Source organism: Amaranthus tricolor, chromosome 16 (genome assembly GCF_026212465.1).
Source record: "Amaranthus tricolor cultivar Red isolate AtriRed21 chromosome 16, ASM2621246v1, whole genome shotgun sequence".
Classification (NCBI taxonomy): Eukaryota; Viridiplantae; Streptophyta; class Magnoliopsida; order Caryophyllales; family Amaranthaceae; genus Amaranthus; species Amaranthus tricolor.
This window is the reverse complement of record NC_080062.1, coordinates 9,345,628-9,372,698: the sequence shown is the minus strand read 5'-3', so window position 1 is coordinate 9,372,698 and position 27,071 is coordinate 9,345,628. Positions and strand designations below refer to the sequence as shown.

The 27,071-nt window shown below is 35.0% G+C and overlaps 1 protein-coding gene across 2 annotated transcripts; it reads left to right on the top strand.

Moving 5' to 3' along the window:
* The first annotated feature begins 10,811 nt into the window (after positions 1–10,811).
* On the top strand, positions 10,812–26,202 carry LOC130802879 (probable transcriptional regulatory protein At2g25830). Of its 2 annotated transcripts, XM_057666986.1 has the most exons (8): positions 10,812–11,058; positions 11,154–11,341; positions 14,411–14,472; positions 14,952–15,108; positions 15,244–15,521; positions 15,694–15,814; positions 24,925–25,036; positions 25,898–26,202. In XM_057666986.1, exons 1-7 carry the CDS (start codon positions 10,944–10,946, stop codon positions 25,015–25,017), a joined length of 1,014 nt encoding a protein of 337 aa, XP_057522969.1. In that variant the 5' UTR covers positions 10,812–10,943; the 3' UTR covers positions 25,018–25,036; positions 25,898–26,202. The 2 variants fall into 2 exon arrangements, with proteins under 2 accessions (XP_057522969.1, XP_057522968.1); XM_057666985.1 differs by lacking the exon at positions 25,898–26,202 and having other exon boundaries at positions 10,813–11,058; positions 24,925–25,847.
* Positions 26,203–27,071: the final 869 nt, after the last annotated feature.

Sequence of the window (27,071 nt, the reverse complement as noted above, 5' to 3'; positions counted from 1 at the left end):
CTTTTAAACAAACTTAAAATAAAATTAGAGTAAAATCAATATTATAGAGCATGTCAGAGATTAAAACAACTCTACATAACTTAGTAAATTAACTCGTTACAATTTAATTTACCAAGCAATCATAGTAACACAGTTTACTCCATATAGTATAAAAAAACAATATAAAATATATGTTTTTAAATAGTTTCCAAAAATAGTTAACACAAATCACTAAGTATTTCGAATGTAATAACTTTGAAATCAGAACAATTAATCATATAATCAGAGCATATATCTTATACTCCTATCAACAGAACATTCAAAACAATTATTAGAACAATTCATCATCAGAGTCATCAGAGCAACAGTTCATCAAATAACTTCTATTATCAGAGCAATATAAATCAATCTTGATCATAAGTATCAAAGCATTAAGCATTAACAAAAGGTGTTAACTATATACTGACAATAGATTAACTATACTTTGACAATCACAGCAAAATCAGCAAGCAATAAACAAGCAATAAACAATCATCAGCAGCACACAGCCAAACAGCCTTAGATCATGAATCATAACCTTAATCCTAAAGTCCAACATAATAGATATTATCAGAGCTAAGCATACTCAAGCATTATTTAAGTTTGTGTCAAATATTCCCCCTTTTGACATCATTCAAAAAGAATTGGAGCAATCAAACCACAGCACTAAGCATATAGTCATAGTCAAAGAGAGAATAAGGATGCAAAAAGTAAAAAGCAGTAACAATGAATGCAAACAAGATCAGCTATGATCAATCGTCACAGATAGTTGGTAGCATAAAGGAAATTGTTCAACATATTATCATTGTTAAAGGATGTACCCCAGCTGGTACAATTGAAAAGCAAGAAAAGATTGTTTGATGATAGTGATGGTTGCAACAAATAAGAAAAGATATCAGGAAGAACTAGGATGCAGGAGCTTCATCATCTATGTATTCTGTTTCCACCTCCACTGTGTCAAGCTTTGCCCCCAAACATGCTTCCATTTGGTCCATTTGAGCAGATAGTGAGGCAATAGAAACACGAATTTCATCTTTAAAAACAAGGAAGCTAGACTGAAATTCTATGACTTTTAGGAGAATGGAGGATAGAGGGGCTGTAGGAACTGTATTGTCACCTAAACCTTGATTTGGTGAGGTGTGTACTGGTGGTGGTGATGATGGTATAGGTGACTGTGGTGGTAAAGATGGTTGAATTGGTGATTGTGGTGGTGAAGATGGTTGTATTGGCGACTGTGGTGGTGAAGAAAAATTATGAAATGACGGTGTGGCAGGTTTAGGTGAGGAAGGATGGCTTGGTTCAGCTGTTGTATAAGAGGTTGAGTCATCATCAATAATAACAACAAGTTTCTTTCCTTTGGAAGCTAGCCTACGACTCTTCCTAGCGTTTGAACCAGGTAAAGAACTCTCCTCATCTTTCTCTTCTTCTTCCTCCACAGCATCCTCCACAGGTTCCTTCTCAACTTCCCCCTTACATGAGTTTTCCTCCTATTCCTCTTCAGAATGCCCCTCTGCCTTCTTAGTGGCAGAGGGAACAGGCTCCTGTTCCTCCTTATTTAATTCCTCCTCCTCAACGTTTTCTTCATTTTCTTCTTCATTGGTGCCCTCAGATTGTTCAAAAAAATTCTCAAGAGTCCCATTTTCATTTAATCTTAGATGCAAGTTATTCAAACACTTAACACCTACTTTGTTGTTTGGACCCATGGGATAATTTGGACCATCAAGAGGAACACCCAACTTCATAAATATCCATGTTAACAATCCACCATATCCTAACACATTACCCTTAAAAATGCAATCATTCAAGTGACAAATCATCAAAGAGGGAAAATTAATCTTGATGTTATTAGCCATACAATATATTAACGTAGCATCCCTTAAATTAACCTCACTTCTTTTAGATGTGCGAGGCAAAATAAATCGTCTTGCTATATTGTATAACAACTTGTGCATAGGTGACAGCACATTGTGACTAACCTTTCCTCTTTTTTCTTTTATCCCTAAAAACTTCCAAACTACCTTCTCATTTATCCCAGAAAAATTGATTTTTGACCCAACAACGTATATATCAAATCCAGTGGAGGGAACACCTAACCATCCTCCTAAAATCAAACTATTAAATTCAATTTTAATCCCCTTAACAACACTAGTACAAACGCCATGGTCAAAAGAAAAGTTTGAAACAAACTCGCGTATCAAGTTGGGGTACATTGGGTTGCAACAGTGTTCTGCCATTAAAGATTCCCAAAATTGATTTTGCAAAATGGCGTGAAATTGAGGAAAAAAAATTGATTAATACCATTGTTTGTCCAATCCGAAGCCAACAATCATTTCTTTTGATATCTCTTCAGCAGATACCTTAACATTAACCTTTGCCCTCTTTGAGGATGATTTCCTCACTGTAGCATCTCCTTTGCGCTTCGAACTTTCATGCACTTCAGAAGGATTAGGTGTGTCCTGCTGCTTTCTTGATGAAGACTCAGTTTTAGGAGTGAGTGGTGTTGGATAGATGACTTGAAGAGGTGTGGGTTGTTTCATTTTTGGGGTTTGATTCTTGGTTTTCATGGTGATTTGAAAAATCAAGAAAAGAAAAGCTGGGTTGAAGACGGTTTTGGGAGTGAAATGCAATTGATGATGAAATGAAGGATTTGACGTGAGAGAGAGTATAAAATGCATGTGAGGGGACGTGTGTTTAAGTGATTCAAGTTCCTTATTTAATTCGTGCATATGAACACATAATGTGAAATGGAAACAGACGAATATTATGATGATTCAACTCCCACTCCTTAAAAAAATTGCTGGAGAAATTAACATATCAAATATTATGAAAAAAAATTTTATGAAAATAAAAGATAAATGGAAATTTTATGCTACCACAATCTGATCAAATCAAACATGCAATAATAAGAGCACTCACAGTATATACTTTTAAATAGTGCGTACCTGATTCTTTCAATAATTGATTTTTCAATCAAGATTTTTGTGGTTGATCGACTTTTTCAAATTTTCATTTTGTCTTTAAGGATCACATTTATCACTTACTTCAATTCAACTTGATCATGCCCAGTTCTAATCTCATCTTTTCATGTTGTTCTCTTGGGAGCGGCTTTGTCATGATATCAGCTATTTGCTCGTTTTTATTAACATGCTTGACGATAATATTTTTATTTTCGACGTTGTCCTTAAGAAAATGATGCCTAATGTGAATATGTTTTACTCTAGAATGATGCACTGGATCTTTTGATATGCATATGGCACTCGTATTATCACAATAACTAGGAACACATTCAAACTTAATACCAAAATCTCTTAGCTGCTGTTTTATCCAAAGCATTTGGGAACAGCAAGCTGCTGCTGCTACGTATTCAGCTTCGGCAGTAGATAATGCAACTGTGTTTTGTTTCTTGGAACTCCATGAAACTAAACATGAGCCAAGAAATTGTACCATACCTGATGTACTTTTTCTATTTACGAGTTCACCTGCATAATCTGCATCACTAAAACCTTTCAAATCACAAACATCACTTTTAGGATAAAATGTGGACAAGTCGTTTGTTCCTTTCAGATATCTTAAAATTTGTTTAACTGCAGTGAGATGTGATTCTTTAGAATTGGATTGAAATCTAGCACAGAAACCAACACTAAAAGCAATATCAGGTCTACTAGCAGTTAGATATAATAAAGAGCCAATCATGCCTCTATACATAGTTTGATCAACATTTGTTCCATTTGAGTCTTCATCTAATCTAACATTTGTAGTCATAGGTGTGTTGTTGGTTTTAGCATTATTCAAGCCATATTTCTTGAGAAGTTCTTTTATATATTTTTGTTGGTGAATAAAGATACCATTAGCAGTTTGTTTAATTTGCAACCCAAGGAAGAAGTTTAGTTCTCCCATCATACTCATTTCAAATTCATTGCTCATTAGGTTAGCAAATCCTTTACATAGCAATTCATTTGTGGCTCCAAAAATAATATCATCAACATATATTTGAACAACTAGAATATCAGAACCTTTATTTTTAAAGAATAAGGTTTTATCAATTTTACCTCTAACAAAGTCATTTTGGATTAAAAATTTTGATAGTCTTTCATACCATTGCCTTGGAGCTTGTTTCAAGCCATAGAGAGCTTTATCAAGCTTGTAGACATGATCAAGACATGAGGTATTTTCAAAGCCTGGTAGTTGTTCAACAAAAACTTCTTCATCAAGAAAACCATTTAAGAAAGCACATTTCACGTCCATTTGATATAATTTAAAATTCATGAAAGCAGCAAAAGAAATTAAGATTCTTATAGCCTCTAACCTTGCTACCGGAGCAAATGTCTCGGTATAATCAATACCTTCTTGTTGATTGTATCCTTTGACCACGAGCCTTGCATTGTTTCTAACAATTATTCCATGCTCATCTAGTTTATTCCGAAATACCCATTTCAAACCAATTACCTTTTTGTGTTTTGGTTTGGGTTCCAAGTGCCATACTTTATTTCTTTCAAATTCATTTAATTCGTCTTGCATGGCTACGATCCATTCGAAATCCTTTAGAGCTTCTTCATGATTCTTGGGCTCGAGTGATGATAGGAACGCAAAGTGTGCACAAAAGTTTCTCATTTGAGATGTAGTTTGTGTTCCTTTATTCAAATCACTTATAATCAAATCAAGAGGATGATAACTTTGATATTTCAAAGGTTTGGGCACAAATTCTCTTGTGGGAACAGTAGCATGTTCTGGTTCATCAGCTTGATCAACATTCTGTTCAGCTACTGGATCGTTTTGCTCTTCTGTGGGAACAGCTGTATTGGGAACAGTCTGTTGGTTCTGAAGTACTAGCTGTTCCTGATCAAGATCGTTCTTTTCTGCCTCTTCTGGGATCAGTTGTTCACCTGCTGTTCCTTGATCTTGCATTTTCATTTCTTCTTTATCATTCTCTAGATTTGCAAGACCTATCTTAAAATTATTTGTATCCTGTTCACTTGACAAAAAGTTAGTTTCATCGAAAATTATGTGAACGGATTCTTCCACACTCATTGTTCTTTTGTTATAAACTCTATATGCCTTACTTTGAGATGAATAGCCAAGAAATACTGCTTCATCACTTCTTTCATCAAATTTACCTATATTTCGTTTTCTATTAACATGTACAAAACATTTGCATCCAAACAAACGAAAATAGGAGATATTTGGTTTAACACCTTTAAGCAATTCATAGGGTGTCTTTGAAGTGATTGGTCTTATTAATACACGATTCAAAATATAACATGCAGTATTAACAACTTCGGCCCAAAAATTTCTAGGTAGACCACTAGCAATTAACATGGTTCTAGCCATTTCCTCTAAAGTTCTATTTTTCCTTTCTACTACACCATTTTGTTGTGGTGTTCGTGGTGCCGAAAAATTATGACTTAATCCATGCTCATTGCAATAATTCATGAAACTTGAATTTTCGAATTCTCTTCCATGATCTGACCTTATGTGAATAATTTGATTAATGGTAGATTTTTGTATTTTGTAAGCGAAAGAAACAAACTCATTAAAGGCTTCATCTTTACTAACTAAAAATAAAATCCAAGTAAATCTATTATAATTATCAACAATAACAAACACATATCTTTTGCCACTAGGGCTTTGTGTTCTCATAGGTCCACATAGATCCATATGTAATAATTCAAGTGGTTTAGAGGTGGTCACAACATTCTTTGGTTTAGAAGATGACCTAACTTGTTTTCCTTTGGCACAAGGATCACAAATTTCATCCTTAAGGAATTTTATAGCTGGTAGTCCTCTAACTAGGTCTTTTGATCTTAATGTATTAATCAATGTATAACTAGCATGACCTAGACGCTTATGCCAAAGAAGTGGGTCGTCTTCTATAACGCTTAGACACGTTAGACTGGTTTTGGGAACAGTTTCCAGGTCCACAACATAAGTGTTCCCTTTTCTGATTCCCTCAAGAACGGTGTCTCCTGTGTCAATCCTAGAAATAATGCACTTTTTTTTTTGAAGTAAAGTTCACAGAATTACCTTTAACGCAAAATTGAGAAATGCTTAGTAAGTTATGTTTCAAATCCTCGACTAAAAATACATTATCGATAGCATGGGAACATGACCTTCCAACTTTTCTTTTGGCGATTATCTCACCCTTCATATTGTCACCAAAGGTTACTGTTCCCCCATCATAGGCTTCAAGTGAGAGAAATTTAGATTTGTCACCCGTCATGTGCTTGGAACACCCACTGTCGAGATACCATGAGCTGTTCCCCCTCACTTGGACCTGAAAGAAATAAATTGTTAGTTACAGGAACCCAGGTTGTCTTGGGTTCCTTATCGATTTTACAAGAATCTTTTTTCTTAATCAGAATGTTATCGACATAATTTCTGTTGGAGACAGTGTACTGTTCCCTTTTGGTGCACTGGTCCTTCAGATGGCCAGTTCCTCCACAGAAGGAACAGATTCTGTCACTAGGGAGATCAACGTAAGCTTTCTTCTTCTTGTTATTTTTAAAGTAATTTAGGCCTTTTGAATTTTTACTTTTGGCATCTTGAATCCATTTAGAAGTAATTTTTATTTTCCCTTTTTCTCTTGAATTTAATTCAAGCTTATCATCATTGTTACGGTTGGATTCTAGATTAAACTTTAAATTTTGAAAATCATTGCACAAATCTTTAGTAGATGCATCATTCAATACTTTATTCAAGCCTAATAATTTGTATTGCGACAACTCAATATTAAGAATAACATTTTCCTTTTTAATTCTCTCCATATTTTCCGTTAGAATTATATTTTGGTCCAACAAATCGAAAAATTTGTTTTGGAGATCGTATCTAAAGGTGTTTATATAGGAGACATGGTCTTTGCTTACCTTGAGTTCCTTTTCTAATTGGAGACACTTAACATTACAACTTTCAAGTTTAGCTTGTGTCTCCTTTAGCAACTCTATTAATTTATTTTTACTAAATTTGGATGTATGAAAATAAAATGAGTTAGAAATATATACCTGTTGCGGGTTTGAGAACAATTTCATTGTTGGAGTTAGTAGTGGTTACCTCAAAATCTCCAATTTCGATTACTCTCCAAACTTGATAATTTTCCGCTTTGATAAAGATCTCCATCCTATTTTTCCATTATGTATAGAATTTTCAATCGAACATGGGTGGTCTTTGAGTAGAATACCCTTCTTCCATTCGCTCGTTCATAATTGACATTTTCGGGAACACCAGGATTCTGCCCTCAGGGTTTCCTGATCTACTGGGAACAGGGCTCTGATACCAATTGTAGACTCAATTAGGAACAGTAACAGCAACTAGAGGGGGGGTGAATTGTTGTTGTTACTAGTTTAAGCGTTTTTGCCCTGTTTTTGCGGAATTGAATAAAATAAATAAAGCTTAAACTTAGAGCGAAATAATTAAAAGAGACAAATGATTTTTACGTGGAAACCTTCTAGGCCTAAATAGAAGGAAAAACCACGAACCCTCGGGATTTCTAAATTCTCCACTATGTTTAAGGCAACTCGTTACAATTACATTAAACATCTTACTTCACTCGAAGCGCATCAATTAGGCCAACTCTTCTCTCTTAAATTGCTTCACTCAAAGCAACAAACTTAGCTTCACTAAAAGCTAATTCTCACCACTAGCTTCACTAGAAGCTTTCTCCTTAGCTTTACTCAAAGCTAATCTCTTCTCTAGCTTCATTAAAAGCTATCTAATTTCCCCCTTAGACTCACCCGAGTCTAATTACAAATTCTCTCAAAAACCCTTACAAAGGATAAAAATTCTCTAAAAATAAAATCAATGAGTTGCACAAGAAAATATTATAAATTAATTGGCATTTTTAAAACAAAATTTTCTTGTAAAAATTCTCCCATAATTACGTATGATTTAATGGCTCATACTAAGGCGAGTTTTGAAGAATAACCGAGCCCACTATTTATAGAGCTAAAATCCCTAAGAATAAGGAATATTCCAATCCATTATCCCATTATCAAAAGATCATGGGAGTAATGTGGATAAAGCAACCATACGGTTATTTGATTAAGTCAAACCAGACAGAAATAACCGTTGTTCTCTGTTCCCTTCAAGCATCAGTTTCTTCAATAGATGTTCCTGTTCCAGTACTAATTGCTGGAACGTGTTTGCTATAAATAGAAACGGTTATGCTTATTACGAATGGTTACTTGCTAACTTGTAGGTATAAGGACGGTCAAGAATGATAGCTAAGACCCATTCAACAACCACTAATTCTATTTTTAGTAAATTCAATATTTACTAAAAATAGATCCTAAAATAAAGGATCTTTATTTAGAGGCTCATACGTAAAGTAATTTTAAGAAAACTTTTTGCCAATTAATTATAATAATTAATAAATGCAACAAATTAACTTTATTTAATACATTAACTAAAAATAATAATTATAAATAAATAACCAGAATTTCCAGTTAACGTAGGCTGACTCCAGTTCAGGAACAGTGCGCTGTTTCCAGAATCCAGTTTTGCTAGAATATCCAACTTAGGAACAGTAGACCTGCTGTCTCCATTTTACATCCCAAGCGATATACTTCTTCTAACATCCCTTGAATCCTTTTGACACGTGCATTCCCATGAACTAAGCCATAGGTACTATCAACGATCACAATTAATCGGATATCGACCTGCACACAATCTCTAAACACATATTTGCTTAAGTGTAGTCATCATCAAAACTCAAGAGGTCCAACACCACCTTTGCAAGTGTTTGTCTTGTGGTCAAACTGTTGATACTTGCTACACTTGGCCGTGTTCGACCTTTTTCCTTTTTTTTTCTCATCTCCATCTCTTTTTCTGTTTCTCGATGATCTACTAATAAATCTTTTCATTATGGAAGGTAGAATGGCAGATTAATCGATATCCCACCATTGGTTAAGGTCTGGAATACTTAATGTTGTTTCCATACGCACTATTATACATATTACAATAGTACCATTTAGTGCAGTACCTTGTCGGATCATCATGAGCATAAAGAATTGCCCTTACGGCATGCTTGCAAGGATTTCTGGTTAATTTCCATTTATTGCAAATGTAAGTTCTTTCAACAAGTGAAACGTGTTTAGTAGATTTACCATTATTAATTTCAATTCACCCCCTCCACACTTGAAGACTTTACATTCTCGAGCCTCTAATGTTAAAGCTTGTATTCTCTTTATAATCTTAGGGCACAGTGCATTGTCATCTATCTCCTCACTCTTTTCTCTTCTTGTAGCCATTCTAACCATACACATCCATCTAATTTCTAACAATTACAAGAACTAAATGTTACCAAAACAACATTTACAACATTTACAAAAGTTACCGAAAACATAAAGATTTTAACACTACCTTCAAGCAATGGATAACTGGTTTACATCTATCAACCCCCAACGTTGCCATGGAACTTTCCACCAAATTGATCTTACTCTCATCTGAAGATGAAAAAAAGTGATGCAATAAAATAACACAAAGATTTAACGAGGTTCACCCAATTATGGCTACGTCCTCCGGTGTGTAGTATCTCACTTATATTATCACAAAGGAGTTCAAAGAACTCTCAAATGGAGAATTACAATAGAGAAGAGAATGACTTGTGTTTAGGTTTAGGGATTTTTGTGGATGTATTTACAATGGCATATGAGACCTCTATTTATAGAGGTTTATACATTAATGAGTATTACATAATTAAGGCTAAGGATTAATGCACAATAAACAACTTCAAGGAACATCAAGAGTCAAAACTGAATCCAATACTCGATCAAGGCAATGCTTCATTACTTGGATGCCTCGTACAAGAATCTTCACCCTTTAGTCTTTTCATTAACTATCATTCATCATGCCAACTAAATATCCATGTATAAGACACCTATTAATACAGTCATAACTTAATGCATTGAACACACTCTTAAACACCACCATAAACTTCCCTCTTAATGTACATACTCAATGCACACACTTTAACACACATTAATCCACCCATGGGATCCCATCTCTATACTCCATGGTGATTGCTCACCCACCTTTGACAACCAATTTCTAGGTGATGGATTAGTCTATTATATCTTTTCCATTGCCTTACGAATGTGTATTTCGATGATGCATTGCATGCTCTCCAGAACAATCCATACATCATATGTCCCGGATAAGCCGTTTTCTAATTTTTTTGACAAATGCTTACAATAGTACCTTCTTCCTACTTTTGACCATAAAGCATATACTCATAGTCGGGTCAATGCACTAAACAACAAAACAATATATTGTTACTAACCATGGTAGTTTTAGTTGGTACTTTGAAATAACTTCAAACATACCCATATCATCCATAAGTAATAGAATTTAGTTTTAGATGATGTATCTTGATCTATGTCCTATCTAGTATCGATTTTTTGCCATCCTCATACATTAATTTACAAGATGTTTCAAAATGTTTTGCTCAACGTAATGCTTAAATAAACTAATTTCCTGCTTTTAATATCACCAAAATATTATTTTCTACTTGACGGTCCATATAAGCTAAGACTTATTATTAGCAATCTCAACATACTAGATAAACTTAGTTTTCTTGGACTAAAAATATAGAATTGTTGACAATATCACCAGTTCTAGTATATTTGCGTTTCTTTTTGCTTTATTTTTTCCATTAGATTAGATTACAATAATAGAGTGGAAAATAAAATTTTAATGACTCTAAAATAAAATTTAGTTGATTTAAATATTATTTTGAGCAAAATTCACTAATATTTTGCACTTTTGATTACTCAAAAAGATTAGAGTATTTTGTGCATCACATGGGTCAAAATATATCAGAATTTGGAAGGAATTTCCATATCAGCCCGATCGCAGGCCATCACCTCATTTTCGAGCTGCAATCTCAGTAAGATCGTGCCAAGAAAATCTGCTCTACCCTTAATTCAAAAATTGAAATGAGAGCTTCATCTTCTTCAATTCGAGCATTAGGCACTATTCTTCATAGATTCGCAACTGCAACAACCACAGCTTTATTCAAATCCCATTTTTCTTCCGTTCCTTCTCCTTACTGTATGCTTTTCTTCACCTGAACAAACAATTTATTTGATTATTTTTTTTGTATTTTATTTTTTGTTTGATTTTTTGTTTTTTTGTTCATTTTGTAGCTTATCATTCAAGGTATGGTAGGATTTGGAAAAGATTCTCATCAGCTTCTCCATCATCATCAAATTTGTGGAATTCACAATTACATTTATATAATGAATATTATGAACCATGTTCTTCTGTAAGAAAGATTTGGACTTTCTCTCCTCTTTGCATGGGTAGGCGCGCCTGCAAAATTGCCGACAGAAAGGTATTTAATTTGCTTAACTATGTTTTTCAATTTTTATGTTTGTTATAACTTAGTACAATAAAAGAGTGTTTTTCATTGTTGCTATGATAATATTACTTGGGTTAGTTTTTGGGTGCGTTGTTGAAGTGCCTTTCGCATTAAGCTGGTTTTTTGTTTGTTCTTTGTACACTTTATAAGGGATTTCCCAATGCATACACATGTTTGGTGAAATGCTTGACAGGGATTAGGATTCGAGTTTTCATTGTCATTGAGTTGAATTGGCTTCAAGTAACTTTGGACTGTGTTACACGTATAAATATTCCTTGTTCTCTTGGTTTGTGGTACATTGTGTCTCTGAGATATTCCACAAAGTTAGGTGGATGAGGTGGATCATTCATCATGTTTAATGAGATTTGAAGTCTAACTAATGAAATGGGTGACACTCCTTTCACTGGCCAAATTAATCCCAGGGGATGTTTTATTGTTGGTTTGTGATGTGCTTGGACTAATTGGTTCGGGATAATTAGAAGGAACACAAATGCTGTAGTCACCAAATGTGAGAAGTTTATATTGGACTTAAAGAGATATATTTTGAGCTTTTTTAGATTTCAAGAGAAATGGATTAAGAAGTGTGGGATGAGATTGTTAGGCACACTTGACCTGACTTAGAGCATAGAGCTTACCAAGGAAATGAGAGATGATCCTAATTCCTAAATAAGAAACATTGGTGTACTAGGGTTCTTTAAGATATATAAATTGGTATTTACCTTTTCTTTTTAGTTGAGTTTAGGGCTTTAGCACCGTTGTACTTCATATTTTCCTCCTTATTTTCAGCTTATGCATGTGTCGAGGAAAGAGAACATATCAATGTTTAACATAAGGGTTAGAGATTGTCGGAAAACCTTTAAATATTAGGGTAAGAAGATTGTCGGAAAACCTTTAAATAGTTGAAAAATATATGTTGCTATGAATTTGTGCGCATATTGATGGATGTATTTAGTATTTTGTGGAGATATTTGGTAATTGTTATGTTGTTGTCATTATTGTTGTAGTTGACTAGTTTGATCAGTTGGAAGTATTTACTTATTTGCTAGCTTCTAAGCCATGTGTTTCATATATAATGGAGATATTTGGTAAAAATTAGTTGTTGGACATTGAGTTTTTATTAGAGTTAAAAAGCCAAAAACCAATGAAAAACTACCATTTTCAACTTTTTTGACTGTTTGACCAACCAATAAGACAAAAGTTAAAAGCCAACCAAAAAATCAATTATAAAACCATTTTCCAAACACATTCATTATTTAAATACTAGATAGAAACTCGTGTTGATGTTACACGCACTTTGTTTTATTTGAACCTTCGATATAAATGTGTATTTTAATGATCATCAATTCATTTTAGTGTTAAGTACTTTAGTTATCTAAAAGAACTTGTATTGAAAAGAAAATTTGTGTTGTAAAACAACCAATAACATGATCAATAATGAAATGAGGGCAACTCGATATTTCTATGTTTTATTGAACATGAATCTGTTAAGAAGTCACGTAATTAGGTTATAAAAATAACAAGTAGGTAATTTGTTTTCGTTGGTTTTATTAAGAGTATTTCTATATTCATTACTGAGCATTTAATCTTCTTTTAACTCCTTATATTGGAGTGAATATGTCTCTAAGTCAAATGAAAGTCAATACATATTTTAACATAAGTTTATCATCACTATAATATTTAAAATCAAATGAAAGTCAATAACACATTTTAACATATGTTTATAATCAATTTAATATTTACATATGGTACATGTTTTATCACACCCCTTAAGATTGTATCAATGAGCTTATTTTTAACAATTTTTGTCAAAGGAAAAAATGTCAAATACGTGAATTGAATTTGTAGAATCATGAGTTGATCTCATAGGTTTTGAAGTTAATCTACTATCTAGAATCATGAGTTGATTTAGTGGTTAAAGACTTTCCCTTTCACCTTTAGAATAAAAATTTGGTTTATCGAAAAAAATTTTCCCTTCCCCCATGCCTGTAAGGGGATTCTCTAGGCTTATCTCCAATCAAAAAAGAAGGTCATATACTTCCTACAACTTTTTCTAAATATAAATTAGCTCAAGATGAAACACTCTTTTTATAATATATCTCTAAATTTATTAACGAGATTTTATATCTGCTTTAAATCCCTACAAAAGATAAATTTACTAATCAAAAGTCATTAATTTAACAATAAGGTTAATATAGTGTCTTTGTGTCAACCAACACCATTTCAATATTTAAATAATTATGATTGTTTTAGTAAAAATTGCTCACAATATCAATATCAATTTAGTGCAATATTCGCTTAATAAGGTATAATAAAGAAGAATGTAATTATAATGATTGAAATAATTTTTCAATATCTATATCTTTTCTTGCTAATATACAAATATCTTGCTATTAGATGAAATATAATGCAATGTTTTCTTAATTAAGTATAATTAAATAGAATGATCATTATTTTTTTTAAAAAAGGAATCTAATTATAAACATTGTTATAATTTAACAATATAAATATTTATTTTTGCTAATATAAAAATGTCTTACTAGTTACTACTCCCTCTTATTCTAATCAAATTTCTTGACCAAATATGATGACGTGAAACTAAAAAAGTTGAAAAAATTAAGATCATGTGTCAAAATTTTCGAGTTTGGGTTTTGGTTGGGTTTAAACAAGTGTTCCGGTATTTTTGGACCGTGTCATTTTTGGGTCACGGGTCAAAATTTCCTGGTTATGATCCACTAATTTCCGATCAAGTTCTGGGTTTGAATTTGGTGACTAGTCTAGTGATTAGTGTCCGTTACTCTTTAGTTTTTAAACGGAATCATGTTAAGTTCTGTTTCTACTGTTTCATTTTTCATTTTATCATTTTATTAAGGAAATATATGTTGATACCTGATGTGTTACGTTTTAGCAAAGAAATTATAGTGGCACTTTAGTGACCTTGAAGAAAGCTTTGTTTTGTGTAAGCCAATAGTGTAGCTAGAGCTTAAACAATATCTTTTTTGTCATGTTCTATTCTTCTCAAGTGTAGTAGGTGAACTTTTGTAGGGGGCTCAAAATCTAAAGAAGATGAAGCTGTATTCAAAGATTGGTAAGGAAGTTGTATCTGCGTAAGTGATCCACACTTTTCCTCTATCTTATGCGAGTTTAAAAAAGAAGATTCTGTTTGTTTTTGTTGTTAACATTCACAAAGAATATATATATCTTGATGAAATTTTATTTTAGGTCTTACCATCTTAGATATCAGCTATTACTCTTTAAGGCTTCACAACTAAGTATGCTAACATCAACTGCAAATTCTCCTTGGTGCTTATATCATCGTAGCCACTTTTCTTGCATGCACAAATATTAGATGGTGTCTTGATCACTTTGTGATAGGGTTAGTAGGCATCACTTTGTAGGTATTAAGCTAGCTTGTTGGGATGAGAAGCCATTCTTTGTACTTGACGCATTCCTTTATTTTTTCATCCTCAACTCTGGCTTATAAGGAAAGCCCGTCTCTTCCCTTTTTGAAGTATATATTTCATAAGCATATAACATACAGCCCAAGTATGAGTGAAACGTTTGTACTTATTGGCAAATTTTGTAGTGTGAAAAAAGGAGGTACAAATCCTGTATCTAATACTGTTCTGGCTGGTGTGATTGAGAAGGCTAAGGAGCTTGATGTCCCCAGGGAGATTGTTGAGCGCAATATTAAGAAAGCCTCTGATAAGGGACAAGAGGCTTTTATTGAAAAAGCCTACGAGGTGATTCTCTTCAACGATATTTAAAAAAAAGTGATTTATTTGAAATTGTTTCGTGTTCTGTTCAATATTTCCCCTTTTCTTGTTGGTTATTAGTGACATTGTTTTTGGATCTTAGTAGCTTGCTACATGTATTAGGTATATGGTTTTGGTGGCGTTGGCTTCGTTGTTGAGGTCTCAACAGATAAGGTAAACAGATCAGTAGCCGCAATTAGGGAGGTGGTGAAAGACTGTGGTGGAAAGATGGCAGATTCGGGCTCTGTTGTATTTAGGTTTAGGCGTGCTAGGATTGTAAATGTGAAAGTCAGTGACGCTGACAAAGACCAGCTTCTTGAAATTGCCTTGGATGCTGGTGCTGAGGATGTGATAGAACCTCCAGATAACGAAGATGACTCTGAAGAAGATCAGTCTGAGAGGTAATAATATAAGTAATTTGTCTGCAGTAATTACTTTTCTTTTTCCTTTTGGCATATTTTGGAAGTGCATATAGGCGTTTCTTTATGTACTTTAAAGTCAAAAATAAAATCTTTCCACTTTACTAATTACTTTTCTACTTTACTAATTACTTTTCTTTTTCCTTTTTAACAGGTGCTACAAAATTGTAAGTTCACCAGAAGGTTACTCTGGTATACTATCAAAGCTTCGTGACGAAGGAATAAGTTTTGAGCCTGATAGTGGATATGAGCTACTTCCAATAACCCCTATTGAGGTTTGATATCTATTCGTAATAACTTGATACCTTTTTATATAACCTGATTATCGATGCTAAGTTGTATAATGTTTCATGGTTTACAAATGCCTTTTCTGATTTAAATTTTAGTCAGATTATGTGTAAATAAAAATTATTTGTACGAGACAACTTTTACACGTATATGGAGTGGAATTAATATGCTTTATAGGCTGAAAATCTAAGTTCACGGTGCAAAATGTGATCCTTTTTAAGAATGGAGATAATATTGCTTATCATGATTGACTTCTGTTTCATAACATCTCACTGCTTAGGCATATTTGTTCAGAATTTGGATTGACCTGCAAACGAAGATGATTCAAAAAGTTTCTTATTTCAGTGCGACTCATGACTATTAGACCAATTTCTTTGTAGTTAATTCTCATTGATTGATAGAATGACCACTGGCAGTGACTGCACTTTTTTTTTTTGTGAAATTGAATGAAAGGGTTAAACCGTTCCATATTTTCAGATTTCCACCCCTCTTTGGGGGCGCGCCGGAGGGGTGAATTTTGGTGGAATGATCCATTTCATTTTCTACGTTTGCTTCAAAAAGACTATTCTTTTCTTTGTTGCTTATGAGGGGAGGAGGCCTCAGTTATTCTCCTTTAGCCTAAATAAGTGAAGGGGAACTCTTAAATGTTGAGAGAAATACATAAAATGTATAGCACTGACGTTCTTATTACGATATATAGAAAAATGAAATATAAGTACCTATTAAATAGGGGGAACTAAGTAACTAACTACACATAAAAATAAGGAGTTCATCCCATGATCCCATGACTTACTCCAACAAATTAGCAATGACTCCTTAATGGTTACTACCCACTTAACCACTAATTTGAATCTAACTAACATAATTTGAATCAATCCAACACTCCTCCTTGATTGAAAGTTACACAACTTAGTTGCTTAATAAAATGACGTACAACCATAACACACTAAACTGCACATAACCAACAATTACTAACTACTTAGAAGACTTTATTTCCTTCCAAATCTACGCTGAAACTTGATGTTTCCTTGGAAAGTTACGACAGTGTAGCATCACAATAATAAATATCCAATTTGTTTCCATAAATGACTTCTTTCGTAACATAGCATAACACTCAAACACACAAATAACTTTGATCACTTGACATTAGCTCAAATAGGACAAATTACTAGCAGTGAATTTGCTTTGAACGGTGCAGTATCATGAAACACTACTACCATCTTGACGAACAATTGCTCAATGCACCAACCCAAACACAAAACACATACCATCAGACAAAAACACGCTTCATTTGGTTGAACACAACTATTACGAACACAACACTTAACGAGTATTGTTTTATGAACAGACACTTGACTTCATAACCACGACCATATCATAAGAAATCGTCTCTGCCTTGAGCACGACTTTCACACTTGTGAAGAAGATTGCTACTTCACCTCAACTTACTCAATACCCTATCTTTTTCATCATAGCACTCAAGCAAACTTTTTTTATAGGCTAAAAAGGAACCTATAGAACACATAAAACATAATAACCAACACTTGACACGGTTGCACACCAAACACTCATAACAATTTTAATTTTCACTCGAAATTACATTTGTTTTCTTTCCTAACACAACTGACCATTTTTTTTGTTACTCATGCTCACTTTTTTTCTTTTTTTTTTTTTTTTTTTTTTTGTGAAAAACATTACTGAAAACAACCGATTTAACACCCAAAACACTCAACAAAACTCAAATAATCACACCGACAAACAATTGTTTTTTTATTGCTCTCACCACCCTCTCTACCTCTTCTCTTATTTTTTTTGCCTCATTACCCCGGATCATAAACTCTGGCTCTTGATACCATGTTGAGAGTGAAGATTTGATGATAATGGAGTTTTTGGTTTATGAAAATACTGTTTTTCTTATTACTATTACAGAGTAACTTCATCTATGTATATACATAAGCACTGTTCTATTAAGAAACTGAATATATAATAACTGCCTAAAATAACTGACTAGAATTAAGTAACTGCTAAATAAAAACTTCTTTCCCATACTCCCCCTCAAGTTAGGTCGTGGGATCACCGATGCCTAACTTGCATAAAGTGTTATTGAAGACCTCTGATGAAACTGCTTTTGTGAGAATGTCAGCTAGTTGGTCTTTAGATCTAATAAAAGGGAGACGGATGACCTTGCTTTCTAGTTTCTCCTTGATAAAGTGTCGATCAATCTCTACATGTTTCGTTCGATCATGTTGAACTGGATTTTCAGAGATGCTTATCGCTGCTTTGTTATCACAATATAGAAGGCTTGCCTGTGTCTGGTGAAAACCTAGCTCTCCTAGAAGTTTCCTGATCCACAGAATCTCTGTAACTCCTTTTGCTATCCCTCTGAATTCTGCTTCAGCGCTGGACAGAGCAACTACCTTCTGTTTCTTACTCTTCCAAGTGACTAGATTACCCCCTATAAGGGTGAAGTATCCCGAGGTAGACTTCCTGTCGTCCCGATCACCAGCCCAATCTGCATCTGTGTAACCAATAAGGTCGAGATTATCATTCTTTGAGTAGAAAACTCCTTTATTGCTGGTTCCCTTTAAGTATCTCAGTATCCTCAGGACTGCTGCCATGTGTTCCACTTGAGGTTGATGCATGAACTTACTTACAATCCCCACTGCGTAGGCAATATCTGGTCTCGTGTGGGATAAGTAGATCAGTTTTCCCACCATCCTTCTATAACGATCTTGATCTGCTGCTTCTGCCCCTTCAACGATTTGTAGACCATGATTAGCTACCATAGGAGTATCTGTTGGCTTGCAGTCTAACATGCCTGTTTCTGCTAAGAGATCTAAAATGTACTTTCTCTGATTGATGAATATCCCCTTCCTTGATCTTAGAACTTCTATTCCAAGGAAGTATTTCAGCTGTCCCAAATCCTTCATCTCAAACTCTTGGAATAATTTGCTCCTGAGACGATCAATTTCCTTGGAGTCGTTTCCGGTAATCACCATATCATCTACATAGATCACGAGGCATGTAATTTGATTTCCACTCCGCCTGAGAAATAGAGTATGGTCTGAGTTGCTCTGTTTGTAGCCAAATCTCTTCATTACTGTAGTGAATCTCCAAACCACGCTCTAGGGGATTGTTTCAAGCCGTATAGTGCTCTTTTAAGTCGACACCCCTCTCCTTGGCTATACTTATCTGAGTACCCAGGTGGTGGCTTCATATATACCTCTTCTTCAATCTCTCCATGTAAGAAGACATTTTTTACATCAAATTGAAACAGAGGCCACTCTTTATTTGCTGCTACTGAGAAGAAGACTCGAATGGTATCAATTTTAGCCACATGTGAGAATGTTTCCGAGTAGTCTACCCCGTAAGTTTATGTGTACCCTTTAGCAACAAGCCTTGCTTTATACCGCTCAATGGTTCCATCAGCATGATACTTGACTAAAAAAACCCATCTACAACCAACCGTCTTCTTATCACCTGATAATCTGCACTTCTCCCACGTTCCGTTTTTCTGGAGAGCCATGATCTCTTCGTCCATAGATTGCTTCCACTTTGGTTCTTGGAGGGCTTCTTCAGTGGTTTTCGGAATGGTACTGGAATAAAGGGATGCATTGAAAGCAACAGCTGTTTGTGATAGTTGTTCATCATCCGGTCTACCAATAGGGTATCGGGATCTCTGGGATTCATACTCAGGATCATACCTGTTAGGAGGCATTCCTCTTGTACTTCGAGGGGGCAGATTATATTTCCTGCGGACAACAACACTACTTGGCACAATATGGTCAGTGGATATATCAATGGAAGGAGCAGTAGGACTCGGTGTTACCTCTTGTTCGGCCGGATGCTCAGGGACTGGAGTAGTAGTCTGAGCAGATGATTCAGTAACAATGTCAGTGGCAATATCGGTGGTAGTGCCAACTTGCTCTTTGGGAGCTTGACTGTCAGCCAAGGGATGAGTCAACCAACTGAGATCCTCACTCATAATCTCCTCCTGAGCTTGAGGCTGGGTGTAGTAAGGAGAATGTTCAAAGAAGTCACAGTCCATGGTGGTATAAAGTTTGTGATGCACAGGATCATAACATCGATAGCCCTTTTGTGTAGGGCCATACCCAAGAAACACACATTTGACTGCCCGTGGTTCAAACTTTGTTCGGACTCTAGATGGGAGATGGACATACACAACACAACCAAAGATTCGAGGTGGAAGGGAGTGAAAGGAGGGAACAGGAGTAAATGTATTGAGTGTGGCAAGAGGAGTCTGGAATTTGAGGATTTTGTTGGGTAGGAGCAATAGCCTCAGGCCAATATTTGACAGGTACATGAGTGTCAAACATGAGAGCCCGTGCTACCTCAAAAAGGGTACGGTTTTTGCGTTCAGCAACCCCATTTTGTTGTGAAGTGTCAGGGCAGGATGTTTGATGAACAAGACCATGATCAAGAAAAAATTGTTTCATTGCAAGAGAGATATGTTCACCACCATTATCTGAGCGAAGGATTTTAGGTTTGGCATTGAACTGAGTGAGGATCATGTTATAGTATTTGACAAAGACTTCAAAAACCTCATATTTGTGTTTCAAAAAATAAACCCAGCACATTCGAGAACAATCATCAATAAATTACACAAAATATGAAAAACCATGAGAGTCAGTTTGTGGGGCTGGGCCCCATACATCAGAATGCACTACATCAAAGGGTGTGGGAGCACGAGTATTACTAGGAGAATAAGAATGTTTATGACTCTTAGCTAGTACACAAGTTTCACAATCTAAGGATTTAAAACAACTATTAAGAGAAGGAAAAAGTTGTTTTAGATAACCTAAAGATGGATGTCCTAAACGACGATGCCAAGTCCTCGATTGGTGAGCAGGAGATCCATGAGCAAGCATTGCACCACTATTTGTAATCACCCCTTCGACATAGTACAGTCCACCTCGTTCAGTACCACGCCCAATGATCGTCCCCGTCTGAGCATCCTGCACAATACAACGGCCAGAGGTTAAAAGCACATTACAGTTTAATTCGGTTAACTGACTAACCGAAAACAATTTATGAGATAAACTGGGAATGAACAAGCAATTTTTAAGATGAAGTGAAGGAGAGATTTGGATTGGTCCAGCTTGGTCAACTGGTACAGAGTCCCCATTGGCAGTTTGGATGTGCGTTCGGTTAGAAGGATGAGTGAATAAAAGATCACGGGGGTCAAAGGTCATTGTATCCGTTGCCCCGCAGTCAAATATCCATTGTGAGTGTCGTTTATGGCTAAGGAGACTTGTGGAGATTGTATTGGGCTTTATATTTGGGCTTAAGGGTTTTGAGGTTGGGATAAGGGTTGCTTGATTATAAATAGGAGGTGGGATAAAGGGTTTTGGTGTCCCCCTTTCTCTCTTCCTCCCAGACGGCTAGACTTTCTCTCTCTTCCTCTTTCTGGTTTTCGCCATTGTAGTCCATTCCTTTTGTGGTTACTGTTTCTCCTTCCCCTTTGCACCAGTCACCTCCTTTACCTGATTTGCTACATGATGTATCGGGTTGGTCGGCAGTAATTAGGTGGGCCTTGCCGCCGGTCCGGCTTGCCGGTGCCTTGGTGGCGGCCGGCCGTTTCCGTAGATCGTCCCACCACTCAGGGTATCCCACAATCTTGAAGCATCCTTCCTTAGTTAGCCTTGAACCACCACAATGAGTACATCGGAGTTTTCTTTGGTCATCTTCTTCTCGGCTATTCTGGAAGGCTTTGTTTCTTGTGGCCAAGCCCGATCCAATCTCTGAGGGATTTGTTCCCAGTGATGAGACGCCATTCATAATCCGCCGGCGTGCTATTTCTCGTCTGATTGTAGCATAGGCTATCTCCACCGTCGGTAAGGGTTCACTGTTGAGAATTTCTTTCCTTTCTTTGTCAAGATTATCATGAATTCCAGTGAGGAATTGGTAAAGTCGTTGTCTCTGTATGTATCTATTAAACTCTGTTATGTCTTGTGAGCATGTCATCGGGTTTGGCATTCTCCGTTCAATCTCTTTCCACAGCATGTTAAGTTTACCATAGTAAGCTTCTATAGTGTCATTGCCTTGTTTCATCGTCGCTGCCTTGGAACTGAGATCAAAGATTTGAAGTTCATCTCTTCCATATCCCAAGAGGCTTTCGATTCCTAGCCATAGACTTTGTGCTGTCGTATGATCTAGGAACTGATTGACAATCTCTCCATCTATATTCTCAATTATCCATGATATGACCATGGCGTCTCTTTGTTCCCGTTGAACGTAATTGGGATCTGATGGGGGTGGAGGGATGGCAGTGATGTGGCTGAGTCGCCCTCGACCTCCAATGGCTACGTGCATTAATTTGCACCATTTTGTGTAATTGTGATATGTGAGTTTTACTGAAATTTTGACAGAGGTTGGATTTTCTGTTTGGTTATTTGCTTTGTTAAGTTTTTGAAACATCTAGAACATCTGTTCCAACTGTTCCATGGACATTGGGGTATTGTGTGTTTGTTCTTCTGGAAAATCGGCCATTTGCAGGTAAGGTACGGTAGATGATGAGACCTTCCCGGATCTAAACCCTAAGGCTCTGATACCATGAAGATTTGATGATAATGGAGTTTTTGGTTTATGAAAATACTGTTTTTCTTATTATTATTACTGAGTAACTTCATCTATGTATTTACATAAGCACTGTTCTATTAAGAAACTGAATATATAATTACTGCCTAAAATAACTGACTAGAATTAAGTAACTGCTAAATAAAAACTTCTTTCCCATAGAGAGAAATATATAAAATGTATAACAATAACTTTCTTATTACTATATGTAGAAAAATGGAATACAAGTACCTATTAAATAGGGGAACTAAGTAACTGGCCACGCATAAAATTAGAGAGTTCAGCCCATGTAAATAGTAACCACCCACTTAACCACTACTTTAACTCTAAATAACATAATTTGAATCAATCCAACATTAAATTGAGTAGGGATGTGTCAGTTTTGTTCATCTTTTATCTCCATTATCCCTTTTATTTGTCCCATCTTCTGTGTATGTTAAACTTGCCAATTACCATGGAATAAAGTTCAAAATCTAACTTGATCTAAAAATGTCACCCACTTTTTTGATATGCGTCAACTGCTCTTGCTGCCCCTGCCCATTATTTGGGAGCCGAGGTAATATTTATAACTCTTAGCAATTCAGACCAGCTGAATAACTGTTTCCATTTTCATAAGGAAGCACTATCATAGTATGTGTCAAAAATTTGAGAACCTGAAATTATGTATTTTGGACTTCATTCTTCACAGTTCACAGTCATCTTTTGTCTATACCTTGGCTCACATATGAAATGTTTGGTGGACAAATGTTACAAGGTTGTACTCCCCGAAAAGACAGTAGCACTTCAGAAGTCTATAATTGGAGGTAGATATTTCGTGCCATTGTGGTACTTGTCTGCATCTTACTATAACATGCTGCTTTTACTGGAGCCCTACTGAAGTGATGCTCTTTTGGAGTCAACCCAGTGAAAAGGTGGTTCAATACATTGTATCCAGCTTATCTATAGACCTCAAGCTTATCTATAGATATGGGTCCTTGATGAGGGAATATAGAAGGGAGCATGTGGCGTCCAGATATGATGTTTTGTCTCAAATATATATGGTACTGTTGGAAACTAGTTCTGTGGCATGGGGATTGAAATTGTCCAAGGGGGGCCAATATGGGGTACAGTTATCTAATGATGGTGTCTCTTTTCACCTGGATTTAGTTAATAATAAAGCAATTACTGCCTCTCTCTGGATTAAAATTTATTTTTTTGGATTTGGAGGTGGACTAGAGAATCAATACAGGTAAGGGGGAAGGGAATTACTCCTTCTAGGTGGAGAGCATCAATAGTTTGAATTACACTAGATTATCTGGGATGTAGATTATTTTCCTCAGATCTATAATTGTCTGATTGACCTGTGGATCGTTCTTAAGGATTTTGAGCAAAATACATCAACTATCCTTGATAGCTTTTAATTTTATGTTTCTCCTATACGTCAATAATTAGTCTTTGGAATTCTTAGTCTGTTTTACTTGTCCATTTGTCCAGATTCGAGTGTTAGCGTATGACATGTCTGAGTGTCCAACTCGGTAATGCTTGAAATTTTGGATATAATCTGAGTGTCTGAGTATAATATAATTCTCAAAATTAGATATCTATAAACTAGAATTTTGGCTTGTTGAGCACTTATTGTTCCAACTTGAGCTTTTTTTAGAATTTATATTATTCTTTCCTTCTAAATATTAGTAGACCCGTTGATATCCTGTTGAACGTTGGTGGGTGAAGATATCTAATTTGTTAGGCATGTTGAACCGTTGATATGCTGCTTGTACCCTAAACTTAGCTTCAGGCATTCGAATAACATGATCTTTAAGAGATCTTATAGAATAATTTTTTGATTTTCTGCACTTATGTTTTATGTATTAAAGATTTTCATTCGAGGCACCATGTTTTGTCATGAAGCAGCTGATGAGTGGGTCTTACACTGTTTGGATAGCAAATTAGGAGAGAAAAGAAAGGAAGAGAAGGGAGGAAGGAAGGAGAGGGGAAGGGAAGGGAGCATAGCATAAAGATACGGTAACAGTCGCGATAGCGGTAACGGAACGGTGATACGGTAACATGAGTCATGCAGTTATCGTAACGCCAAAATATCGGTTGGAACCATAAGATATCTCTTGATATGGCCCAAAATACGGTTTTTTTACACTTTTACAACCCGAGAAATATCGGTTTGTTTATGTTGAAACCTTTACTATGCGGCGATGCGATGCAATGCAACTTTGATTTTACTCTATGGAAGGGAGGGAGTGCACCTTGTGTTTGTTTAGAAGGGAAAGGAAGGGAAAGGGAGAAAAACGAGTGTTTACCCTTCAAATCTTACCACTTTATGAGAGATTGTATTTTTAACAAAATTTATCTATGCTTTTCCTCCAAACCCCTCATTTCCAAATCCCTCCGCTCTCTTTTTTGTTATTCAAACAAGGAATCCTCTATACCTCCAAATTCCTCTTCTTCCTTTCCTTTTACTTTTCTCTATCCGAATTGTGTTAATCTCATATCTATGTTTCTATGACAGGTAGATGATGAAGCTATGGCATTAAACAAGGAACTGATGTCGGAATTGCTCGCACTCAATGATGTTGATGCTGTTTATATGGATCAGAAATAAGCCCTCCCCTAAACTCATGGTATGGGCACATGCTATAATAAACTTTTCGTTTCACTTTATTATCGAGGCTTTTACGATGGTTGATTCGAAGAGATCAGATTCGAGAAGAGTTGTCTTCATTTGGCAAAATGTATTTTTCTCACAATTTTGTTGCTGCTACTATCTGGTTTGGTATAGTAGATCAGAGTTCAGTCACACTACACAGGTGATCGTCGTCAATAATATATTTGAAAATTTGTTGACATGTTTCATCAAATGTAGCTATATAGTGTTGACTAGACATGTCATATTTTGACTCTACTCGTAAGTGATCCAAAATTCGATTACAAATTTTTGTATGAAGCGGTTTTACTGTGAGATGTTGGGTTGAATAGCCCAACTAATATAATTATTAACATATGAGTTTCTTGTTTTGTGGTCATCTCACCGAGAAACGATCTCTTATAAGAGTAACTCATATTCGATTGAATCCTAGAGCTTTTTTTACTCTGTGTGGCTGTCATAGTCTCAATTTGGTCTTCATTGAAAGTACTTCAGACAAAGCAAGAAACTTCTTTGGCATTGTCCAAAGTATTTACACTATATTTTCCAAATCTACAAAAAGATGGACTATTTTGAACGAACATGTGAAAATTTTGACATAAATCATTGTCAACCACACGATGGGAAAGTAGATTTGTTGTCTTAGAAAAGGTGAGGAATTCGACATTGATAGAAATGATTTATTTGTGGAGTTAATGTTGCTTAATTAGAGAGCTTTTACCTAAGAAAATTGGAGCAATTCACATATTACAATTTATGAAACCTTTTCCTTTTTTTCCAAATGCAATTATTGCTTACAAAATTTTATTAACTATTCCCATTACTGTTCCATCTGCAGAACGAAGTTTTTCAAATTTGAAATTGTTGAAGTTATATTTGCAAAGCACTATGTGACAAGAAAGGCTAAATGGTCTTGCGTTAATGGCAATCGAGAGCGATATTTTGGAGGAAGTTGATGTTGAATCTGTTGTAGATGATTTTGCTTCAAGTCATGTGAAAAGAGTTACACTTTTTGAGTGATTTGTTTATAAATTTTTTTCTATATTTAAGTAATTTTTGAATATAATGTTACAATATATTATCTTGAACTATTTTTCTTGAAATGGAAATTTTTTAATCTTTTGATACAAAGAAGGGCCCCATTTTGAAAAATATCGCAAAAATAAATAGGGCATCCAAAATCTTTGCTCCGCCTCTGGTGCCGATTTTGAGTACAAGTTGGGTAGCCGACCACTTAGTGCTCTCAGAAAAATTAAGAAGCCTTAAATGGTGATATTCAGGCTCAGTTCTCAACAACACTATTTTAAGTGATTTCTTTGTACACTTTTTTTATAAATGAAGTGATTTTAGAATATAATATTACTATATATTTTGCCTTAAATTATATTTCTTGATGTAGAAATTTTTTTATCGTTTGATAGAATGAAGGGTTTCATTGTGAAAGATATCGCAAAATAAATAGAGCCTCCAAAATTTTTACTCCGCCCCTGATGTCGATAGAGAGTTCAACAAATAACGTGTTAAAACGTAGTGTTAAAATAAAAGCTAAATTCTTATATGTACAATGCCATTTTTTTTATTAAAATTTTTGAAAATAATTGGATAGATGATGGCCGACCTTCACCCTAATAGTCTAAAGTATGACGATGCCGGCAGATTATACGACCATCACTTCAGAGGGATACACGGTGGTTCCACATTGTTTTTTTTAGGGCTTTGGTATTCCATCATCATTACATGCATTGAGGTAATTTATACTTATATATAACTATTTCGAAAATAAAAATTAAAATCCCTTACATCTATTTTAAAAAATGTATAGATGCCTTTTTAATAAAAAGTTATTCCTCCAATTTGATAGTATAATAATGCCATTATTGACTTTTATAGTACAAAAAAATAATATGTTCATTTTAAAAAATATAAATAACAATACATTTAAAACAATTTTGAAAACAACAATTTTATTAGACTAATGTTAATAAATTTAATAAATACTACATCTTTTCCAT